General features: G+C 36.9%; 1 protein-coding gene across 1 annotated transcript in view; it reads left to right on the forward strand.

The window, feature by feature from the left end:
- Positions 1 to 21,465, forward strand: part of LOC145676471 (protein lethal(2)essential for life-like) — a 29,130-nt gene extending 7,665 nt beyond the window's left edge. The window contains exons 3-4 of the mRNA XM_081747275.1: positions 12,534 to 12,956; positions 20,594 to 21,465. Of these exons, the coding sequence (XP_081603401.1) occupies positions 12,534 to 12,956; positions 20,594 to 20,740 (570 nt within the window). The 3' untranslated portion in view covers positions 20,741 to 21,465. The remainder of the gene's footprint in view (positions 1 to 12,533; positions 12,957 to 20,593) is intronic.
- Positions 21,466 to 23,866: the final 2,401 nt, after the last annotated feature.

The following is a 23,866-nucleotide window of genomic DNA, read 5'->3' on the forward strand; positions in this document are numbered from 1 at the left end:
GCCGAAAAAATCTATACAGCAAATTTAGAATGTCTCGTGCTTCTACCCTCAAAATTTGAGCTTAAAAAGTCCGAAAACTCTGCCCTGTAGCATGGGTACACGCTATTTTGAATAATGGCCGCCATTTTGAAATTTTATGCCGCCAAAATATATACAGCTAATTTAGTCTCTCGTGCTTTTACTCTGAAAATTTCAACTTGAAAGACCGAAAACCCCTTTGTAGCGTGGATATCCGCTATTTTTTTTTAAGATCCATTTTGTAATTTTACGTTCGTATGCCGCTAAAATCTATGCAGAAAATTTAGAGTGTCTCCAGTTTGTATCCTGAAAATTTAAAAGACCGAAAGTTGAACACTGTGTAGTACAGGCAGACAAACGAACAAATGTACAATCCGCGGCAAAAAACCTGCAACATAAGGATGTAAGTTTATTGTGAAACTACGCCTAACAGCACAGGGAGTGAACATATCGTCTAAATGGAACGAATCACGAAAGGATAAACCTCGGCCTCCTCCCGTGCACACTTATTTTGGAGCAAAAGTCTTCGTCATTTCACAATAAACTTATATGGTCATGTTGCAGGTTTTTTGCCGCGGATTGTACCAGGAGCCTGAGTGACGTTCGGCAAATATGAATACCAAATAGCTATATTAATTTGAAACAAAGACAATTCATCAAAATGTCTTATATGAAATAAATATTTTTCAATGTACAATAAATGGTTTTATTGTTGAAGTTCACTTTCGATGCTTTGTGCGTTCAATTACGGGAATTTCCCGAGCACTTGTTACAAGACGGTTCTTTTCTAGTATTTGCCAACTATGGAAAGTAGAAAAACCGCACCCCCGCAAAATTCCCTATGATATAGGTCTAAGTGTAACGCATCTCTGTTCGGATCTCCTTCCCCATGGGAAGGAAAATACTATCGTGAACAAAAGTGCATTAGCACTTGTATTCTGCATATCCTTAGTACATTCAATAATAAGCTTAACGCTATAAATTAGGAATGGCCAAAATTTTCCGGATTTCGGAAAATTCCAGATTTCAGAAATTTTTCCGAATTCCAGAATTGGCCATCCTTACTACAAATGAGAAACTGAAATCGGCATTGATAATTTTTTTGTATTTATCACCACTTATTTAAAATTATCGAAACAAATGAATAAATTAATCTTTATTTGACAATTTTGGATTTGGAAAATGAAATTTATTCTTTAAATTTACACTTCAACTATAGGAAATTGTTTTAAGAAGTCCTTTTTTTTTTCACTCTCAATAAATGTATAAAGTTCCTTAGAAATAAATTTCAAATTTTCCGTGATACAGTCCCTGTCATCTCTTCAAAATTATGTAAGCAGATGAACAAAATATATTAATCGTTGATAGAAGGTGAAAGGTGAGTTTTGGATTTACAGAATGAAAGTTACTTTTTAAATCTATACTTTGAAGTAGATACAAGTTTGAAAAAAAACAGTCATAAATGGGCTGGTAAGAAGTTTGCACCGGTCACCGGCTTTAATCAAAATAACAGCAATATTTCCGGCCAGGCCGGTGAAAAACCAACCCTATTCTTTTCCGAAAATTAATTTAAAACAATTAACAAAGATAGGCCTATAATTCATATTTTATAAAGTAAATGTTTTAAAATGTAATAAATGAAATTAAATATCTTCCAGCGTAAAATAAATAGTTTTATTGTTGAAGTGTTCACTTCCGATGCTTTGCGCATTCAATTGCGGGAATTTCCCGAACACTTCTTTCACGACAGCTTTTCCCTGAAAATGCAGCTTGCTTTACTGTACATCGAAACTTCAACTAATACTGAAGTTTGAATTCAGCACTTGAAATAGTAATCGTTACGTAGTCTTGGGAGCTCCGAGCATTAAGCTTCTTAATTTTGACAAGAATTTTTATGCTATTGCTGGCGTTGATTCTACAGAATGCTTATTTGAAGGGTAGCAACAAATGACTGTTGTAGGAAAACCAAATTGTTATTTTTGGAAAACCAAATTTTACTGAATACTTTTGTTACCACCAAAGATAAGAAATAATACTAATAGTTTTACTAATGTATTTACATATTTACTGTTAGTACCGGCACCTATGACCTTAAACCCGCCAACGTATGAGGGATAACGTCTCTCGGCGGCGCCGAGTCAGCAAGCACACTATTCACGGAAAGTATTTTTCTAAAATATAGAATTGCTTATTTTACTTCAAATAGGCTATAAGCATAATCCACACATTAATTTGTTCTATAATTATCTCAAGCTAAGGGAAGTTTTTTTTATTCATTCATTCAGTTTATTCAGAACTTTATAAAGGTCTTATGTTGAATGTTGTTGTCTACCTTAAAGTGAAAGCATCTAATTCGCCCAAAGAAAGTTCAAAATCTGATAAAAATAACTTTCAATGTGATCACCTTAGTTGTAACAATAATATACTAACAAAAAGCTCAAAAACCCAGGTGGGTTTTAAGGCGGGTTTTTTCAGGTGGGTCCAACCCGAAAAAACCCGCTGGGTTTTTTCGGGCTGGGCCCACTTGGGCAAACCCTGTATATATGGTAATACTGTCACTATATTGTAATAAACGAATATCATATATGAGTTTTATTTTCAAAACATTATACCATCTATAATAAAGTCAGTACCGTAAGCTACTCATATTCAAGTTATTACTCTCACTCCTGAGATTTATCTGATTGAGAAGCCTTGCAAAGGTAATCTCACCACTGACTTACATAACCAAAGAATTCTAAGCAGATCATTCCATAGTTGAATGCATATTTAATTTTTCCTCAATTGTTGACATATGCAGACGATTTCTTTCCTTTGTTTACTGCACATTCATAGGAGAAAGAATATCCTTTTCATGTTAGCATTATGCCCAGGAACACTGAAGATAAATTCAAAAACAGGCGTCCCGAAAGCCTTTTTCGGGACAGTCAATTCTTGCATCGAAAACCCTGTACCTAAAGTCTTATCTGGCATGACAAAAAATCTTGCAACGGATGGCTCAGTAGTAGTGCTTGCCTCTGGTTCGTGGGGTCCCAGCTTCAATCTACGGCCAAGTAAGTTTGTGGTGGACAATATTATTGTATCCCCAGGTTTTCTCGGGGCACTCGTTTCCTCCCAGACTCTCATTCCACTGATGCTTCTATCATTCACTCGACTTAATCGTCAGTCTATTTTAGCCTAAAGATCGTGGAATGTTAAACTGGATTTTTTTTTTAACAACAATCTTCCAGGGATATAATGAGTAAAATTACACCATTTGCGTTCGAAATTGAAAATTTTAAATCCTGGAGATAAGGATTGACTGATTTAATCACCATAGCGATACTTCCAGTTAGTAGTCCGGGAGGGAAGTTCACGCGATTAACAGGAAAGACCAGAATTCGACCATATTGACGAATTGCAGGAAGTAGAATTGCTTGAAACCGTGATAAGTTGTAGACATGGTGACTCTGAGACAAAGTCTCAATGGCCACTTTAGGGCCGCTGTTTTGAATATAGAAGATATTGTGATTCTGAGAAAAAATCTCAATAGCCACAACCACCAGTCACTGACTGGATACTACAGGTCCACATTTTTGAAAATAGCCGAGTATAACAATATTTTGGATTTCGGTGAAAATGGGTGAAACTGTAGGTTACAGATGTGATTCTGAGAAAAAAAGATTTAATTTGTGGCTACCGAGCAAATCTAGGTCAGTTTCCGAGTTTTCCGGGGCTTTCCTTTGTCCCACAAGCTGAATATCAGGATGTTACCTAGATGCTAACACACCTATTGTCTTCTTCACACCGCCATAGGAAAGATGGAAGGGAAGCGAGGAATAGGAAGAACAACACAGCTGATCGATGATTTGAAAGATAGGACAAAATATTGGGAGTTAAAAGAGGAAGCTGAGATCAACAAAAGTGGAAGAAACATTTCCAGGTCCAAATCTAAAATTAAAAAAGAAAAAAAATCATCAGTCCCAGGAATTGCCGGAATGCAGCATACTTAATAATAATAATAATCTAATGCTAAAATGATGTTGGCCGCTAGTCTCTCCATCGTTTTCCGGGTTGTGGAATAGGATGAGATCTAAACCTTTTCACGGGTTCAGAGGATTCACCAGAACTCAGAATATCGTTACCTTCTGTTGTTTTCAAATAAGTGATTTCGTACTGGGCAAATGGTCAGTGATTGGTGATTCTGCAAATTGAGACTTTTTCTCAGGATCATAATATCTACAACATCACGATTTCAAGCAATTCCTCCGAAATTCAGAATATCGTTACCTTCTGATGTTTTCGGGGAAGTGGCTAAACGGTCGTGATTTGTGGTTGTGCCAATTGAGACTTTTTCTCAGGATCACAATATCTACAACATATCACGGTTTCAAGCAATTCCAGAATATCGTTACCTTTTGCTATTTTCAAAAATAACCCTGTAGTGGCCAAACAGTGATTGGTTGTGCCCATTGAGACGTTTTCTCAGGATCACAATATCTGCAACATCACGGTTTCAAGCAATTCCACTGAAATCCAATTTCCATAAGGATTCTGCGAGTCCTTTAGAAGTTTACTAGCAGATTGACCGTTCTTCGCACGGGGAGAATACATTTCACTTTGGACATAAAGGGCGGTGGCGGCTGAATTTGGATTTAAACATCTGAAATGTGACTGTTCATTTCAGCGACTCTAAAAACTAGGGATTGGACACTAATATCGGTCATTTTCAATCATTTTTATATATTTTCCCCCTCCCCTAAGTTGTAAAAGTAAAATAGCAATCCCAGGCCAGAACCTCACCTATGTTGAAAATTTTAACGAGATCAGTTGCGTGGTTCAAGAGTTCTGAAGTCACATAGTCGCTTTTAAATTTATATAATAGATAAGCAGTTTGGTCCTCATCTTACTTCATCCTGACGAGGAATTATCTACCTTAATATCCATCAATTGTAGTCATACCTATTTTTATTAGCTTACCACCAAGCTAAGCTTCTTGCTAATCAACATACAAATTTTTTCATCGGCATTTTGTAATGCATGAGTTTGTTTTGTTAGCACAGTGCTATTTTTTAAAACGTTCAGCAACCTGTATGTAATAATATGCAGTGTAGTTTTATATAATTACTGGTATGAAATAGCTGAGTATATAAGAACACAATATTAACGTTAACCGAAAGTCGATAGACAGTCGATACCAATATAAACAAACTCAAATTCCCTTCAGTATTTATTTTATATCCGAAACCCAAAGTTAATGTTAATTCTACATTGTCAAACTAGGTTAGTTCAAATACACTTTTGGTGTTCTCTTTCCCAAATTAATACAATATTTAACTGCAGAATTTACAACATAGAATTCCGTTGACAGTGCTGTAACCAAGATATATAAAACCTGATATATCACAGTATATTTGTCAGATGAAATATGGCCTCTGCAATTCAGTATCTATTCATATTTATCGTAGCGCGTGCTATCACTAATTCCATTTCTTTTCCTCAACGCTCACTGCCCCTACTAATGAATGACTACCACCACACCTACATAATACGAAGATCTGAAGTGCGCCTTAGAACAACGGTATACCGACTTACCAAATACAATAACAATCGTAATCCTAAACTTTCTTTAGGTTCTCTAAATCAAATTCCAATAACAACAGAAAAACCTGTAATCGAGGTTTCCGTGTGGTTAGAATTTCCTACGAATACAAATAAATCATCGCTCGTTTTCCTTCTTTTTTTCTTTCTTTGTTTTCCCAGCTATGCCACGACGAAACTCGATTTATCCAATACTTACATTTTATCGCACCCGGAGCTGGGGAGCGGCGGATAAAATATAAGTATCGTAAAAATGTAAAATGACTGAATAGTTAAATATATACGTGTGCTTAAATCAAACGTAAACAATAAGATTAGAAACAATATTATGAGCAACTAAAAGAAAATTCCAATTCATGAGATATATCAAGTGTAATGACATTTAGTACAGATTATGATGCATATAAAATGACATCAAACGTACAACCAAACGAATCCCTAATTATAACGTTTACGGCTGTTCGTTTCTAATCTTTGGTGGCTCGGTGGCAGTATTGAAACACATTATCGTACCAACTGTAATCTTCGACCGGTCAATCCATTCGAGGTGATCGAGATTCTGGCGTTGAGTCCTAATTAGATGCAAGGAGTCCACAGAAAGGTTCCTGTGCCGCAGATTGGACAGTCCCATAAGTCCGTTGTCGGGTTCTGTAGGCGATGATTCAGATTTCTCCTCACTAAAGCGTTGGTACTCTCCCATTCAGCAATTCAAATCTGACTTGAAGGAATTTTCGTTTGCACAGTTATTCAAAATGTGACGACACGAAATAACACTAAAACGTTTACAAGTATCACACAGTCACTGTTGCTAAACTGAGAAGTTTGTTCTCGCATATACGAAGTAGTAATTTTAACTTGCAAAGCTCAATCCGCCAAGGGAACCGCATATAGAGAAATAACGTATGCCAACTTTAAAGCAATGCACCCCACGTACCTTCGTGGGTGCTTCTTCGAACGACGACCGCAACGGGTCTCGTGCACAGCACTGAGGGTACTTTTAGTTAAGTATAGCTTGTATATAGCGAGCCGGGGAAATCCCGATTTTCACTCGTAACATCGGGACCAGAATCATGGCTAAAAATATCGATGAGTCTTCCTCGTGGAACGAACGCTGAGTGATTTTCTTTCTTTCTTTACCATGTAAGGCAGTTCTGGACGATTTGGTTGAAACCAAGAGCACCAACACATAGACAAACTTGTGAGAGAAGGCTTCGAGATTTTTCCTTCATGCGCGAGGCTTGGTCAATTAAGTCCAAAATTAACGTTGTCTTTTCCATTTTGCTTAAATGCGATAAATGGGCTTGAGGTCGGTGACAAACCGTACGTGAAGACGAAGCGATTACCGGTAGATCGGAGCATGGAAGCTTTCAGTTGCGGCAAGTGACCTGTCAGTAATGGCAGAATGCCTATAATATAATAATAATTCTAAGAAAACTTACGGCGACTCTCGTCATTTGATTACCAGTTCGAAATATTTCTATTTAAAAAGATATTTTTAATAAAATCAATAGATGTATGTTTACTTTAGATGGCTTCTTAATTTATTTTGCAGAACATTTCTCGATATTATCCCTCAGTATCGCAATCCACTTGTCATTCTTTTTTTGACACCTAAAATACAAAATTGATTTTTATCTCGTACAGATATTCAATGTATTCTTTCCATCTACCTTAAAAATCTATTTCTAGAAGCAAAATGTTTGTAGGAATATAATTGGTGAATACTGTTCTAATAATTTCACTCATTTAAGACTTTTCCATCGTTATTTATCAAGCTGTTTAAATTAAATTATTATTATTAAACAATGGAAAATAATAAATATCAAGAAGAATAGTAAACTATTTTGAAATAGCTGGAAGATTTTAGAACCACTTTAAAATATGTTAGTTAATACTTGCTGCTCATAGTAGTTGTCCTTTCCTTAGATTTACTTTCATTGAAATTTACGCTATGTATCTACATGATTTCAATTTTTTTTTAAAATTTTTTATTCATTTGTCGACTCTTGTGTATTATATGCTTCTCTGGCTTTGCCTGTTTAATGCACTGTTCAGCTCTCTCTCTCTCTCTCTCTCTCTATATATATATATATATATATATAATATACATTTTTTTTCTCTTTCTTTAGTCTAACTTTGTAAAAGTTCAGTACCAGTTAATAATCTACCGTTTTCTGGTTTTTTACTTAATCACTCTTTTTATACAAGAAAACGGTTCCTGATTCAGAATCTTTCAAAGTGAACCTACTCCGATTACATAAACAAAACCATCATAGGCTTCTCACTTTGTTAGAACAAAACTAACACACAATCCCATACGTTTTTTCCCCTTTTACTGCAAGATCTTTTCCTTGTTGCACGGTACAAACTGATTCTTCTACTCTTCTGAGAATTAAATCTAACGTATAACTGAACCGACATTACAAAATAAAGAACGGTATAGGCTTACATCTTCCAAACAGTGTGAAACAATTTTAAATTTATCTCCATAAATTTCTTTTCGTTATTTTCAAAATTTCTTCTATAAAATCGAACGTCCTAGTTCTACCCTCTCCACAATGTGATACCATTATAGTCATGATGCCACTTAAAGTTACTTCTTCAAAATTCCGAATGAATCAGCTACTTTCCTAATGTATGTACTTATTTATTTTTCTCTAGTTAAATAACTTTTGTCCCTGCTTTTTCGTCTTAGCTACGTTTTTTTAGTTGGGTTACACTTTAGCCAATACAAAATTACGTTGCAGCTAGGTTATGAAGGTTATGAGGATCCAGTGTTACCATCTGTGCTCAATATATAGACTCGAGCCGTATTCTATCTTACGCTAGGCAAGACGGAAATGATTGTATGAAACGAGGGTCGTTCTTTAAACTGGTAGAAAAACTCTTCTGTATCGTATAATTTATTTAATATTTCTGCTTGTCAACTACACTAGTTAATTGTGTACATAAACGTGTGTATAATGAAGTTATAGGTTTCCACATCGGAAAATGCGAGGTATATTTCTAATAGCAGAGAAACACACAATGTTTTACCCAACTTACCCTTTATGACCGGAATTTTATGTTTTCGACCAATATTTTTTATTTTCCTTTCTTTTAGTTATAAATAGCATACTTTAAGAAGAAAAAAACGTGCAAAATCAGTGTTTTATTCTTTTATGTAGATTTTGGGGGTCCCATCAGGTAAAAATTAACTAACCTGTAGTAGTAACATTTTATTTCCATATTTTATATACCTAGGTAAGTAAAACTACGGATGTTACTGTAATAATTTAAAACTTTTGGGTTATTTATACTATGAGTTTACTCTTCACTTCTTTACATGTCATTCGTGATTATTTTACTTTCTATTATTATTTGACTAAGTATAAAAGAACAGTTGAAATTAAAAGTAAATTATTTTTTGATACTTTTCATTTTTATACTCCTTAACGCCCAAGAGAAATGTACACGAGATATTTCAGTGGAACTTTGTATATATATTAAGAATACTATAATTTGAACTTACGCATTTATTCAGGATGATATCTTATACCCATCCGGAGATACAGGTGTGTACCTTAAAAGGTACACTGGGCTTTAAAGGTGACATTTTTTAACATATATTTTCAAAGGAAGTTCTGCTTTGTGTGAAATTCTTCGGAACAGTTTCTCTCATATGACAGAGGACGCGCCTGCAACGATTTACAAATTTGACGGTGGAGTGTCCAAATGGACTAAAGCGCACAGATTGTGGGATATTTACTGTCAATTTGCTCCGCCCACCTCGAAACGTTGCTTGAAGTTTTCTTGTTTACTTTTACATGAAGATCCTCATCCATAGACCAATATTGCCTTTCCCTCTTCAATGCATATATTTCGATAAGAGTAAAATACCAATGAAATTCCTAATCAAGTCAGCAGTAACCCTGAACTCAGTCTGCCGATCGTATAGATTCTCCTGCTTGGCAATATGTTCAAATACTCCAGCGAACAAAATATTTCGTAGTATGAAAGATTCGGTTTCTTCCTTCATCTTCTGAAACCTTTCTTTACTTCCATTTGTACATTTACACCCAAATTTCTTGCATATACAACACCTCTTTTCTTCCGCTTTGTGAGACATTCACTTTGCAAAGTTTTATTCTTCTTACGTTTCGGAACATCCTCTGCATTCTTGAAATCATTGTCCTCGGTCTTTCTAGACTATGAATTTCAGCTTCTCCTGAAATATCCTTGGGAAACTCTGGTTCTAAGTCATCGTCACCACCTCCTCTGTCTGTGAACACCACAGCCTTAGGTGGGAGGAAAGGAACATTGTATCACACTCATTATCCACAGACACGGTCTCTAGTTTGTCTAAAACTGCTTGCGATGACAGGAGGCGACGCTGATGAGATACTCTGCTTGTGCTAGCCATTATAAAACATTACCGAATGCGATATCAAAACTGCTGTTAGTGCTAGCAATAGTGTACACAATATGCTCTCACATATATATTACCAAGAGGGGAAACTCATAAAACTAAACTGATATCGTTAATGACCAGTGTATCTTTCGAGGCACACCTTTATTTCTCGCTATACCACTCGCGTACAACACAAGTGAACACTGCATTAACAAAACTAACACCGTTACAGAGACCTTAGAGATATATATCTTGAATACTAAAAACAATTGTTCTTAAAGTTTCTAAAACAAGATGGCGAAATTGAAAACGATCGACTGTTAAGGAGAAAGTGTAGTTTATATCTTTTTCATTACAAAGTTTAAAACACAAATGCGCATTTCAATTTTACAATAAGATCACAGTGATCTCATTTACGAGATTTTGGAAGGCAGCAAATTGTATAGAACACTCGGTGAACCGAAAGATAACTGTACCTTTAAAGGTACACTAGGCGCTAACGATGTTTTTTTTTTTTGTTTGTTTGTTTGTTTGTTTGTTTGTTTGTTTGTTTGTTTGGAGGAGGGTTCTTTTAACAATATCTGAATACAGAAAATGACTATTTAGTATGCTTCAACCCAGATTCGGAAATCAATCTACGCTGGTTCAGTCACTTATGATGAATTCAAAGAAACTTTTTTTTTTTTTTTCATTTACACATAGAAAAATATTGTATGTCGTGTGCTTTGGAATCAGTCTTCTTCAGAGTACATAGTTCACATATACTTCTTTTGTCTACGGATTACGGCCAACGTGCCCCTCGATTTGCTTACTTTTTCTTATCTTGATTGGTTCCCCACTTGTTGATGGCGACACCAGGAAGTGTGAAGAGCTTGAACAAACATCCGGCAACATTCGAGACCTCTACATCATTGCTATAAACAGCACGAACGTGTAGGGGTAAGGCCCTACCATAGAGCTGTAATAATGTAGGGTACTATGCCCCCTATCTACGCGTATATTCTAAACGAAGAATGTAAATTAGTTAAGAATTCGGTACAATTTATAGATATCGCTACTAACAATCTATATTAAAAATATAACAAACAATGCATAGGATCGAAGGGAAAATTCTAACATCGCTCTCTACTGCGTAAAAGCCTGACGGAACTTCGTGGTCCACCTGTTATTTTACCCCATAACATACATACATAATATAAAAATATTTATAATGACTATTTCTGTTAATTATAAATACCTTATGAAGTACGAAAAAATCCACATAATTTTCTAGCTCCAAATAATACAGAAAATAATGTTCAAATATCAGCTCTCACGATTACTAGTCAAAAACAAACAACGTAATCGAAACGCGCAAAATTATATTAGTCACACACCCACATGAACGCTAAGAAGCACCTTCTGCCATCTCGTGACTCTTCTTTGAACCATTAGAAGCAAAACTGTGGGTCCCGTCAGGTCACTAGCAAAGAAAGGATATTTATAATATAAAACGCAACCTTGAAAGACCTCGACTTAAAAGTCCCGCCAGTCGATAAAGGGTTAACACAGGATCCGACCTAATGAGCTCCGAGTGCGAATCAAACTCGGGTCTTTCACATTAAAAGTTCTTATATAGCCATGAGAACGGTCTTGGAAGTAATGTCGGATGTGCGCATGCCCCGGTCCAACACATGGGGTACCCATGGAACTAAAACCGTGCAGATTCTCGTGTATGGTACAGTCACGAAAGAAAGTATTCTTCAGTTGACAAAATTTCTTTTCCTTATAACTCAACAACAAATTCATCTAATCGAGTACTGATTTTGGCAAGTTATGAAACTATAACTGTTCTAAGGATAACAACAAAAAGACCCAAACTAATTAATTTGTTCCCGAGTTATTGGCAAAAGAAAATTTGCCAACTGTCAAACACTTTCTTTTCCGTGTGTACCTACCGTATTCAATGCCTGTACTCGATTAAATTTGCGAATAGTTAATCAGTTCTTCTACAAGAGGTTTACCGCATCAGTAATGCTTAGTCGCTTACATCTACGTTTGTGCGTCCGCTACAAGGACCGTTTTCTAGTATATTCTACCAACTTTGTCTGTCAATCCATAAATCTATTAATGATGTCATATGTATTAGCACCCTCTTCCGACAGAAATAAAAGTCAGTTCTTTAAGCACTAACATTCCATATTTCCAAAGTTAGCGATTAAAAATATACTTACGGGGAAGCTGAATCATAGTGGTCTTCAAAACATGTTAGAGCTTGCTTGTTTGTAAACACAAGTATCAAGCATTCCTGGTATAACCAGAGAAATTTGATGGATACTTGTCTGAACGAAATTTTAGTTTATCCAATGATTAATACTTGGATCCTTGAATCAGGTTTCCAATGCAAGGAGTTTTCATTAGTTATTGAGCATACTACTTCTTGCATTCGACTGATGCCAAAGAGGAATTGGGTACTGGTATTCTTTGAGATTTCTACTAGTAGATCAGCATTATTTTTTATAAGTAGTGGTATATTTTATTTACTATTATGTATATATTCTTTCAGATGTCTCTGATACCAATGGTACTGCGAGATTGGTGGTCTGATATTGAGCGACCTTTAAGACTCTTTGATCAGCACTTTGGCTTGGGGTTGTTACCGGATGATCTCTTAACATCGACTTTCTGTTATCGCAGACCATGGAGAGTTTTATCAAGGAAGGAAAGTGGTGTTTCCAATGTTCAAAATGAGAAGGACAAATTTCAAGTGATTCTCGATGTACAGCAATTCAAACCAAATGAGCTTACTGTAAAGACTGTAGACAACAGCGTTGTCATTGAAGGTAAACATGAGGAACGGGAAGATGAACACGGGTACATCTCCAGACACTTCGTGAGACGGTACCTCTTGCCAAAGGATGTAGAACCAGAGAGTGTTGTATCCAGCCTGTCTTCAGATGGTGTGCTCACAGTCACAGCACCGAAAAAGGTAGATATTAACTTTTTATCGTAGATTATATTAAGAGGAAGATCTATTATTCATTCCATGTAAGCTGATAGAAATCGAAGCAAAGTCCCCGTACTCCACTTTTTTTGTCAATGTGAAAGAGGTTGCTGATCTTATTGCCCTGAGGGACAAGAACTTTTACGATCACAGAATCATGTCAAATCTATACGATAGAATTCCAGTGTGTATTCATTTGTAGCATATTTCATTTAACCCATAATGAAACAAGAGGGTCGCACGAGACATATTGTTTCTTCCTAATCATTTGAAATTGAGCAGTTATGTCGGCGCTTTGATACTAACTATACATACGTATATTTAAGTATTTAATTAAATTTATGATATACTAAAAGATAATTACTTACCTCACTAACACAGATTAATATAGTGAAGTATTTGAAAGTGTGTATAAGTTATTATGAAAGTTAGTTTTTTAGAGTTTAGATCCATTCTGTGCCTCCATGTGTAATGTTTGGAAGGGAAACACAATTTTTTACGTTTATTAGACCACGGGAGTGAGCATGCTGGAAAGAAAACTTATTTTGATCTCGTTTTCAGCTTATTTGGAATGAATAATAGTTACTTTTGCTATATGCGTCGGTGATATTATGCTACCGTTTAGTAGAATTGTTCGTACACTTGTATTTGATGTTCAGACCACTTGATGTTTTACTTTCCGGGAGAAGTAGATGATTTTCGGTTTTGAGCCAGTCTGAGTCAATTGGAAGCTATGAATTAGTAGGTCTATCTAGTTATAAATGACGCTGACTGAAGCAGATGTACTAACCATATGTCACTCAAAAGCTTCTGCCCGGCCATGGCCCTTGAGGACCGGAACCTATTTTATTGTAATTTTTAAATTATTGAAGAAAATATAAAATGCATTCTCTCTGCACCCCCAGAAAACAAGATGCGAAAGAAAATTCAGTATAGTGGTATTAACACCTTAGAATCCAGTTCAGCCACTACCTTATAATGTTTAGAAGGCCACAGTTCAATACTGACTCAGTTTTTTTAATAATCGTATGCATCAGTAAATTAGAACACATATTTCTATGAACGTTGTTCAATTTATATATATATATATATATATATATATATATATATATATATATATATATATATATATATATATATATATATATTGTATTTTATTTATTTTTAATTAACTGCTTTCCTTTCTTTTAACTTCACAAGTTCGATAAATACCTGTTCTTTAAATTAAGAGTGATTTATTAATAAATTCTTACGTACAAATTAATTATAGACAGTTTATTGAATTTTTTCTCAGGTTTATAGGAATCTTCGAGATCACAAGAAACTTATCGTATTCGAAAGAAAAAAAAAATCAGACGATGTGGAAATCCCATTGTTTGGGATCTAGTAGTTAGTATGTTAAGACTATAGAAAGTTAAAAAGATAAAATAAATATCCTTATTCGAACTCTCCAGTAACCTGGAAAATTTCGCAGATAGCTTTGAAGTATTACTCACACCTTCCGCAGTGCAAATGGTTAAATTAGCTGCTAAATGACACGGTGAAGAAATGTCATCTGGTTAGTTCTGACAACTATTAGCAGGAAAACCATTCTTAAAAATTGTTTTTGTGATCATTCCTCAGATTTCGTAATAAAAGACAGATATATATCGTGCTGTGAACTTAAATATAATAGACAACGGTTCCAACTACGTGGCATCAAAAATTAGTCGGTCATGCTAGATTAATACATAAAAAATTGTCATTGTATAACTTGCACGTTACTTAGTTGCGAATTGGTCTGTACCCAAAAATTAGTCATTATAATTTGTAGCTAGAAATAATATCTTAAAATTTGCACGAATAATTCGTAGAACTACTTCCCCTACAAATTCACTAAATTTTTGGTTACACAGCAATTTGAACAGGCTGTACAATGACAATTTTCCACGTTTCAATCAAGTGCAGTGATTTTCCTGCAAATAATTGTAAGAATTAGTCAGATGAGAAATTTCTTCACTAATAGGTTTATTGTGAGGAATTATTAGTAAATTACACCATAAACAGAAAGTATGTATTTTCAAGCGAGAGATATCAATTGGGTGAAGAAGAGTCTTATTTGTTTGATTTCGTCTATGAATAAGAATACAGGGCTTTTTCATGGGTTTTTTGTAAATACTGTACTTGCTATAAGAAACATAGCCTGCCAATAAATGAGCTTTGCTTGTTCCAAAAGTTATTGCTTTTTAAAGCGGACGCCCTGTTGCCTCGTATCTCAGTAAAAGCGTTGACTCCTTTCGAAGACAACGCACGAGAAAGTGACGAGTCATTGTTTTATGACGAATGAACTAAGAACATCATTTAAATATAGACTTGCTGAGAAGGTTTATCGAAATGATCTTTGAATGAATGTGGAATTAGAATGAACCGAGTGCAGATGGAGTATATGTTCTTGCCTGTGAATCGCGAAATCTTGTTTGAACTTCGTGCGTTCGACCATAGTGTTTTTTTCAGTTTATTTGAATGGTTTGTGCCTGTTTTGGTTATCTTGAAAAATACAAGAAAAATGTTCGAGTGACAGCCTTTAAGACTGTATTAAGGCTGTCCTAAAATACTGAGTTTCACGTGCTTATTACCAGACTATTTAAAATCATTAATAGAAAGGATACTAATGTTTACCTATCCTGTTTTCTAAATTTCCGGAATTATGAAGTTCACCTTAACTCAATATTTAGAATATAAATATCGCATAGTACCTAGTTATATCATAAATACTGACAAAAGTTTGAACGTGAATAACACAGAGTATTAACACCAAGCCAATTTATTTTGGTCATGGTTTACATATATGTTGTACACCTGACGCACGTATCATTTTTCGAAATGTCCCCCCTTGGCCTTGATGCAGGCACGAAGTCTGTCCGGCGACTGATCAATGGCATTACGCACCACGTCCATGGGAAAATTGTTCACTGCTCGGGCCAAGGAGTGTTTCAGACTGTCGACAGATGGATGCCGTTTATGGCAGACCTTTGCCTGAAGGACTGCCCAAAATTTGTAGTCCAATGGGTTAAGGTCTGGGCTGCTAGAAGGCCAGTCAGCAGTAGAAATGAAGGTGGGGACGTTCCGTGCCAGCCAGTCCTGGGTTGTTTTCGCTTTGTGGCCTGGAGCGGAATCCTGCTGGAAGGTCCATCTTTCTCAGGGAACATGGTAGTAGACAATGGTTTCACTATAGGTGTTAGCACTGTGTCCTGGTACACCTTGGCAGATATTTTAACACCTTGTTCACAAAAATGCAGCTGGGTTGTGCCTGAGTAGCTCACTTCCCACTAAACCATCACTGAGGCAGGATGATGTGCCCTCTGATCCCTTGGAGTTGCCCCAGCAGCTGCAATAGATGGCGTGGCATACACACGGTTATTTTGGGCGTTGTAGGCCTGCTCAATTATGAACACCTTTTCGTCAGTGAACAGAATCTTTCTGTGCAGATTGTTGGCGTAACGCCGCAACAGTCTCTTTGATTTAAGGACCCTCTGTGACATTAATGTTCGGGTCAGAAAGTGACCAGTCCGGCTCTTACACGCCCGTAGATGTAGGTCACTCCTGAGCACACGAGACATAGAATTTCTTTTGATGTTCATCTCAGCAGCCATCACACTTTGTGTTCGAACAGGATTTCTTCGAATTCTTGCGACTGCTTTCTGGACCTGCGGGGTTCTTACCGTTCGTGGTCTGCCACTCTTTGCTTGGTCAGCTGCCGTTCCAGTCTCGTTGTATCGCTGTATGGCGCGATACACGAATCTCTTTCTGATTTGTAGGGGTTTCAGGAGGTTGAAAATCCCACCTGCTGTTTCCCCGACCTTGTATAGTGCCACTACTGCTACACGATTTTCGTAATGGCCCCACTCCATCAGAACTCAGTACAATATCAATGTATGTCATGAACAGTCACACACACTACATGCATCATCCGCTTTATATACGAATGGCAGCACTGTGCCACTCCGGATGCCTACAGCGCCACTGCAAACTTTGTGACAATATTTATGATATAACTAGGTATATTAAACGAAATCTACTTTTTAGTGACAACAAAATACGATAAAGTCCCCCTCTCCCCAAGAAGAAGTTACTTTATGGAAAGCTAAAGAATAAGCGATTAATATCAGGTTAATATTTTAGAACAGAAAATCTATACTTTTAGATGGGCTATGAAACATTCATATGTAATTAAATTATGAATATATTATTATTTATGTTATGTTATAATAGTATTACTCGTTATCAGAGGAATGTCTCCAATTAACAATCTGGCGAATGTTTTAATCTAATTTTATATAATATAGAATGTTCGGAAACTATACCAACAAGAACGTTTGGAACGTGAGCCTTCCCCGCTGTTGTAATGGCTAGCGCATGCAACTTTAGTGCACGTGGTCCCGGGTTCGGTTCCTGGTGGGAGAGCACAAAAAATTCAATTCATAATTATTTACTTTCATTAATCATCCGTGGGAAGTTAAACTTAAAAAAAAAAAAAAATATTTTGGAAGGTGACCCCTGATTTAAAAAAAAAAAAAATGGTGTAGAAATGCGTCATGACCAGCCGAAAATTTGTCTAGGAAACTCGAGAAAGGCCATAACTCGAAGGAAAATGTCGCATAAAACGGAACATTCATTGTTTTGTCATAAATTTCATAAAATACCAGTGGCGGCCTCTGAGGCAGTGACGCCGTGACATGTCACTGCCTTGAGAGGTAGAAGATTCAGAATATTAAAAGAAAGCGAGTTAAATATCATAACTGCTTCTGAATTTCTTCCTTTTTTTCTGCCCGCTGCCGTATCTATTTAGTCGCAAGACCTAGCGCGAAAGACCTGGCGGTGGCAACTCTGCTTCGGTGACTGTCACCAGGCCCTTGCTTCTGAATGCTGCTTGGCATAGTGGTATCACCATATACGCGCCCTATCAGCTGTGTACGAGAAAGGCTTTCCATTGCTTCTAGCTCGTGACAACGAAAGCTTGTCACGCAGAGTCCGAAAGCAGCCGATATTTCACGATCTCATATGCACTGCTTGGGGGTTGCCGCGGGTTTCTCACACCAGGTGGAATTTTCAGTCTCGTGGAGTAAATACAGCTTACGAGTATCGGAAAGATCTAATTGATGTTATGTTAGCAATAGAAAACTGTGAAGATATAACATTACAAACCACCTTAACTCAAGCTTCCGCGTACAAGCTATTATTAAATGAAGAAAATTTCGTATTTTGGTTGACTTTTTTCCACAAGATTATACCACACGTAGAAACTATTTTCAGCCAACTACAGAAGAAATGTACTGATCCTGTCAAGATTCGAGAACATCTGCATAATTTTCAACTTGGTATGCAGTCAGTCAGAGAACAATTTGACAACATTATTCAGGAAGTAGAAACTGAATTAGAAACTGCAAGAGACGGACAATGTGCAAAAATATGGCGAAGTGAGGCGTTCTATAACGACAAAAAAAGACAAGCATTAGAAGTTTGTGATGCAATCCTAGTGGAGATCAAATCTAGATTTCACTTCACTGAGCACCTTGTAGCTACGAGATTATTTGCTGTAGAAGAATTTGACAATTACAAAAAGGAGTTCCTCAATAATTATCTCAGTGAGATGGTTAAAAAATATCCCTTCTTGGAGGAAAAGAAATTAAAAAGCGAACTGAGAACGGTGTCTGGCGCGGTGTCATTCTTAATGTTCATTATAGACGATGAATTGTGGGACATGTTTCAAGAAACAGTTAAACTCTTAAAGTTATTGATAACTATGCCAATGTCAACAGCAGAAGCAGAGAGATGTTTCTCGATGTTGAACAGAATAAAAACTTTCCTAAGAAATACCATGAAAGAGGAAAGATTAACTGCGTTAGGCATGTTGTTATGTGAAAAGACATTCGATAATGAGATAGATAATTTTAACAAAAAAATTATCGACGTCTTTTCCAGCAAGAAAAATCGTCGCATGGAGTTTCAGTATCGTGCATCTTAACTAGTCAACCAAACGTGTTCAGTTGAAAGTTCGAAGAGAATAAACAGTGCAAGTGAAGTGTTTCTTTTTAAACAGTGTACTCGTGTTTTATTCAATATCAGTGTGTATGTGTCTTTTTTATCAACAAGATAAATAACAAACTTAGTTAAATAAGAGCATCTCAAGATTTATTCCCCAAATTTGATTTCTGAATAACTGACTGGCATGAAGAAGAATAGAACTTCAGTGAAAGGAGCAAGAGAACCAGTAAGCACAATCGATTATAATTAAATTGAAATTCTATATATGTTCTAATAATAATAATAATAATAATAATAATAATAATAATAATAATAATAATAATAATAATAATAATAATAATAATAATAATAATATAGTTCTGTCACTACCTAATAAATTGTCACCAGCCGCCACTGTAAAATACCCCTGTGGTCTCTCGAGAAAGCTGTCAACCGTATCCACAGAGGATAGTATGCAGAACTTCGTCCGTGACAGCGAAGCAACATGTTTTGTTTATAACAAATTTTATGTTTTCTTCTAATTTGAACAGAGTAATCGGCGGCTCAGTGATAGAACGCTTACCGCTGGTGCATGGGGTTCCCGGTTCGATTCCCGGCCATGGTATTTTTCGTGCTACTTCCATTTCCTCCATCTTCACTCCACCAATTCTTTCATCATTCACTTGCTTTAATCATCAGTTTCCTTTAGCCTAAAGGGCATAATCATGGGACGTTAAACTGAACCGTGCTCTATGATTTTACTTCTTGAAGTATTGTACTTAATTATTTATTTGCCGAAGTCCCTAACAAATGTCAGCCAGCACTTGGACCTCATGTACTCTGTGGTGAATGGGAGTAGGAAGAGGAAACGCTCTTTACGTTTACTTTTGCTAGAATTCCAAGGAATTTGGTAAATACCCTTGTGTTGCCCCTGCATCACATCCAGATCTGTTTTAGTAGAATTTACAACTAAATATAATGAATGTTGAGTTTCATCCAACATTTTGTTTCCGAGTTTTCGTATTTTTGGGGCAATTTTCGGCTAGTCATAGCGCGGAAGATAAGCATATCTTATTTTATTGTCGGAAGTCATTTCCCAAATGTAATGATTATAATAATTCCGATCGTTTAGGGCCTCTTTGCAGCATTGCATTATTTGTAACTAATTATGACTGGTTCTTTGGTGTTTACGAAATGTTCCAAAATGCTGAAAAAAAATTAAAAAATACTATTCGTAAAATAGTTACTAGCGTGATAATGCTGCTGTGCAAATCGTCTAATATCAAGGTGATATTTGGTGGAAAGAATGAAAAACGTATTTGCACTTTGAATTATTCACTGTACCTATGGAAGTAAATTAGTGAAGTGACCAACTCCCCTCACTTTAGAGAATATAAGCCCCATTCTTCATATATTTCGTAACTCCCGAATCTCTACATGATGCTAGATTAACGTCGTCAACCCATTTTTTTTTTCTTTATCAGCGTTTCTCTTAATACATATGCCCACTACGTGGCATCAAAATTTTGAGATGTTTACGAACCTATCTTTGTCTAAAGAACGAGTAATATATATAAACTTACGCTCAAGTTCTAAAACTTAATATTCGTCTCTTCCAGGCTTTACCACCTCCAGATAAGAATGAACGTGTGGTAACAATTACACAGACGGGAGAACCTGCTGCCAGCCACTTGAAACGGAAGACTGAAACTGTGGATTCTCCTCAAAAGGACCAAAATTCGCCCCGCAAGAAGAGAAAAAATTAAATTGACAGTGTAAGAACAATTGTAATGAGGCATTTAGACTGATCTTTGATTCCTTAAGCTATCAGTATTCTCATTGTCATTTATTTTACTGTTTTATAAGGGGTTTATTGTTGCTTGTATCAAAATGCATTTACAACAATGATTGTGATGATACTAGGGGAAAAAAAAAAAGGTTTATACAGTACTTATGCACAATCACAATCAGTGATAGAGAATTATCTGACACTATTGAGTGATAGTGTAAAATCTGACACTATCTAAAACTTACACCTGTATCATACATGTTGTATCACTTCCTTGGAACGAGTGAACTCTTTCTTAGCACTGTGTTCGTTAATTCAGTTTCTCTCTTAACACAAAAGCTACTCTTTTGTTCTGAAGTCTTTAATAAAAGAACATTGAAACGGGGCGTACATGCAGTTTCGATGTGGTAATGTGTGAATTTTATTTTCATTCCTCTAGAAGAGTTGATGTGTATCACTGGGCAATCTCAATGTGTGTGTATTGTTTATCTTGTAATAGTGTCAAATGTTAAAACAATTGTTTGTCATAGAATGTATCTATTATTTAAAATCAACATTTATTAGCATATCTTTGTCAACCCATCACTATTCATCAGAATTTATAATCATTTTATCATATATGTAGGTAGTTATGGCACTTATTTGTACGCGCAGCTTTAAACATTTGTATTTCTTTACAATAAATATATTTAAAAAAATCTATATATCTCTCTATTTCATTGTGAAATATGAAATAATGAGCATATCATAATCTTTTGTAAAAATAAGCACTGGCGTGACAGTCCTTCGTGGATCCTTGCCTGTTCCATGCCATTTGTTCGCAACTGGTGGAACTACGTTCAGCTTAGCGACGAACTCATGGTCAGCGCGTTGCGTCACGTTGCCTCTAACAGGTGTACCAGGAGCCTTCTAGACCTAGTTGGTGTCGAGGGTTTTTTGTAGTTTCTCACGACGGTGGGTAGAGGCCAAAAATAGGGACGCATCAGTTAGGAATCGAACGCGGGGACGAGAATGTATCAACGTTCTAACCGCCAGTCCCGTCATGGTCTTTTATACTTTCGTTAAAATGTAAATTCGTTAAAGAGGAAGTACAAGTTTAGTACGAGCGCGTTTTTCTTTTTTCTCAACCTCTGTTAAGCCTCAGAACCACGTGAGATTGTGAAACGTGGATAAGCCAAATCTGTTCATTTTATTTGATTTTTCAGTATATCGTCCCTTTCAACAGCGAGGCTACATGAGACGTGGACCTACAGATCAACGTGGGATCCGAACCGTATGAGCTTCATCCGTAAATCAAATTCAGGTCTCCCACCACGCGAAAGGTCGCCAATTTCCCATACCAAAAGACACTTTGCCGCTTAATTATTATGAAGTAGCAAGCGTGGAAAGAGAGGGCAATCGAAGTGTCCACAAAGTGTTGAATTTCTTCAGGGGACTGTTCATTGAAATTATAAGATCAGATAGTTACTAAACCATATTTTCTTCCTTTGACAAAGTGTTTTAAGTAGTCGTTCGCCACAGATTCCTACCCTTGTCCAATCTCGTCGCATACGAGTCACTTTCTTTACCCTCTCTGTAGCACTTATGCACACATTGGTAGAGTTCCCGTCGTCTTCCTTAATCATTCGACGAATTGCAGCTGCATTATGCCCTACCGCCTGGAGAGATGGAATTACATAACTTAGTGTACACTTGGTGGGCGCTCATTGCCCCTCAATAATTGAACGGCAAAGCTTGTCTTTTGGTATACGAGATTTTTCTACCTCCAATGAACAGATTTGGCATCTCAATGGTTCGTCATCTCACGTGGTTCTAGTGGCTTAACGGAGATGATTTTTTAAAAAAAAGTCAACCTTAATTTATAAATGAAAGAATGGAATCACTAGTTAGCAAGGTAAGGAGTTCCTACCATGGAAAGACCTTCAGTGACTGTATAGAGCGGTGATATATTTTTGGACCGATAGAAGCACCGATGAACAGTTTCAGTGACTTCGGAAGACTGGATGTCAACACTTGACAATTTATTATTTAGCTTTATATATACACTATGTGATCAAAAGTATCCGGACACCTGGCTGAAAATGACTTACAAGTTCGTGGCACCCTCCATCGGTACTGCTGGAATTCAATATGGTGTTGGCAAACCCTTAGCCTTGATGACAGCTTCCACTCTCGCAGGCATACTTTCAATCAGGTGCTGAAAGGTTTCTTGGGGAATGGCAGCCCATTCTTCACGGAATGCTGAACTGAGGAGAGGGATCGATGTAGGTCGGTGAGGCCTGGCACGAAGTCGGCGTTCCAAAACATTCCAAAGGTGTTCTATAGGATTCAAGTCAAGACTTTGTGCAGGCCAGTCCATTACAGTGATGTTATGGTCGTGTAACCACTCCGCCACAGGCCGTGCAGTATGAACAGGTGCTCGATCGTGTTGAAAGATGCAATCGCCATCCCCGAACTGCTCTTCAACAATGGCAAGCAAGAAGGTGCCTAAAACATCAAGACCTGCGCTGTGAGAGTGCCAAGCAAAACAAGGGGTGCAAGCCGCCCCTCCAAGAAAAACACTACCACACCATAACACCACCATCTCCGTATTTTACTGTTGGCACTACACACGCTGACAGATCACTTTCACCGGGCATTCACCATACCCACACCCTGCCATCGGATCGCCACATTGTGTACCGTGATTCGTCATTCCACACAACGTTTTTCCACTGTTCAATCGTCCAATGTTTACGCTCCTTACACCAAGCGAGGCGTCGTTTGACATTTACCTGCATGATGTGTGGCTTATGAGCAGCCGCTCGACCATGAAATCCAAATTTTCTCACCTCACGCCTAACTGTCATAGTACTTGGAGTGAATTCTGATGCAGTTTGGAATTCCTGTGTGATGGTCTGGATAGATGCCTGCCTATTATGCTTTACGACCCTCTTCAACTGTCGGCGGTCTCTGTGAGTCAATAGACGAGGTCGGTACGTGGGGTACGCTTTTGTGCTGTACGTATCCCTTCACGTTTCCACTTCACTATCACATCAGACACAGTGGACCTAGGGATGTTTAGGAGTGTGGAAATCTCGCGTACAGACTTCAGACGCAAGTG

Source organism: Thermobia domestica, chromosome 2, assembly GCF_964235325.1.
Source record: "Thermobia domestica chromosome 2, izTheDome1.hap1.1, whole genome shotgun sequence".
In the NCBI taxonomy this organism is placed as follows: domain Eukaryota; kingdom Metazoa; phylum Arthropoda; class Insecta; order Zygentoma; family Lepismatidae; genus Thermobia; species Thermobia domestica.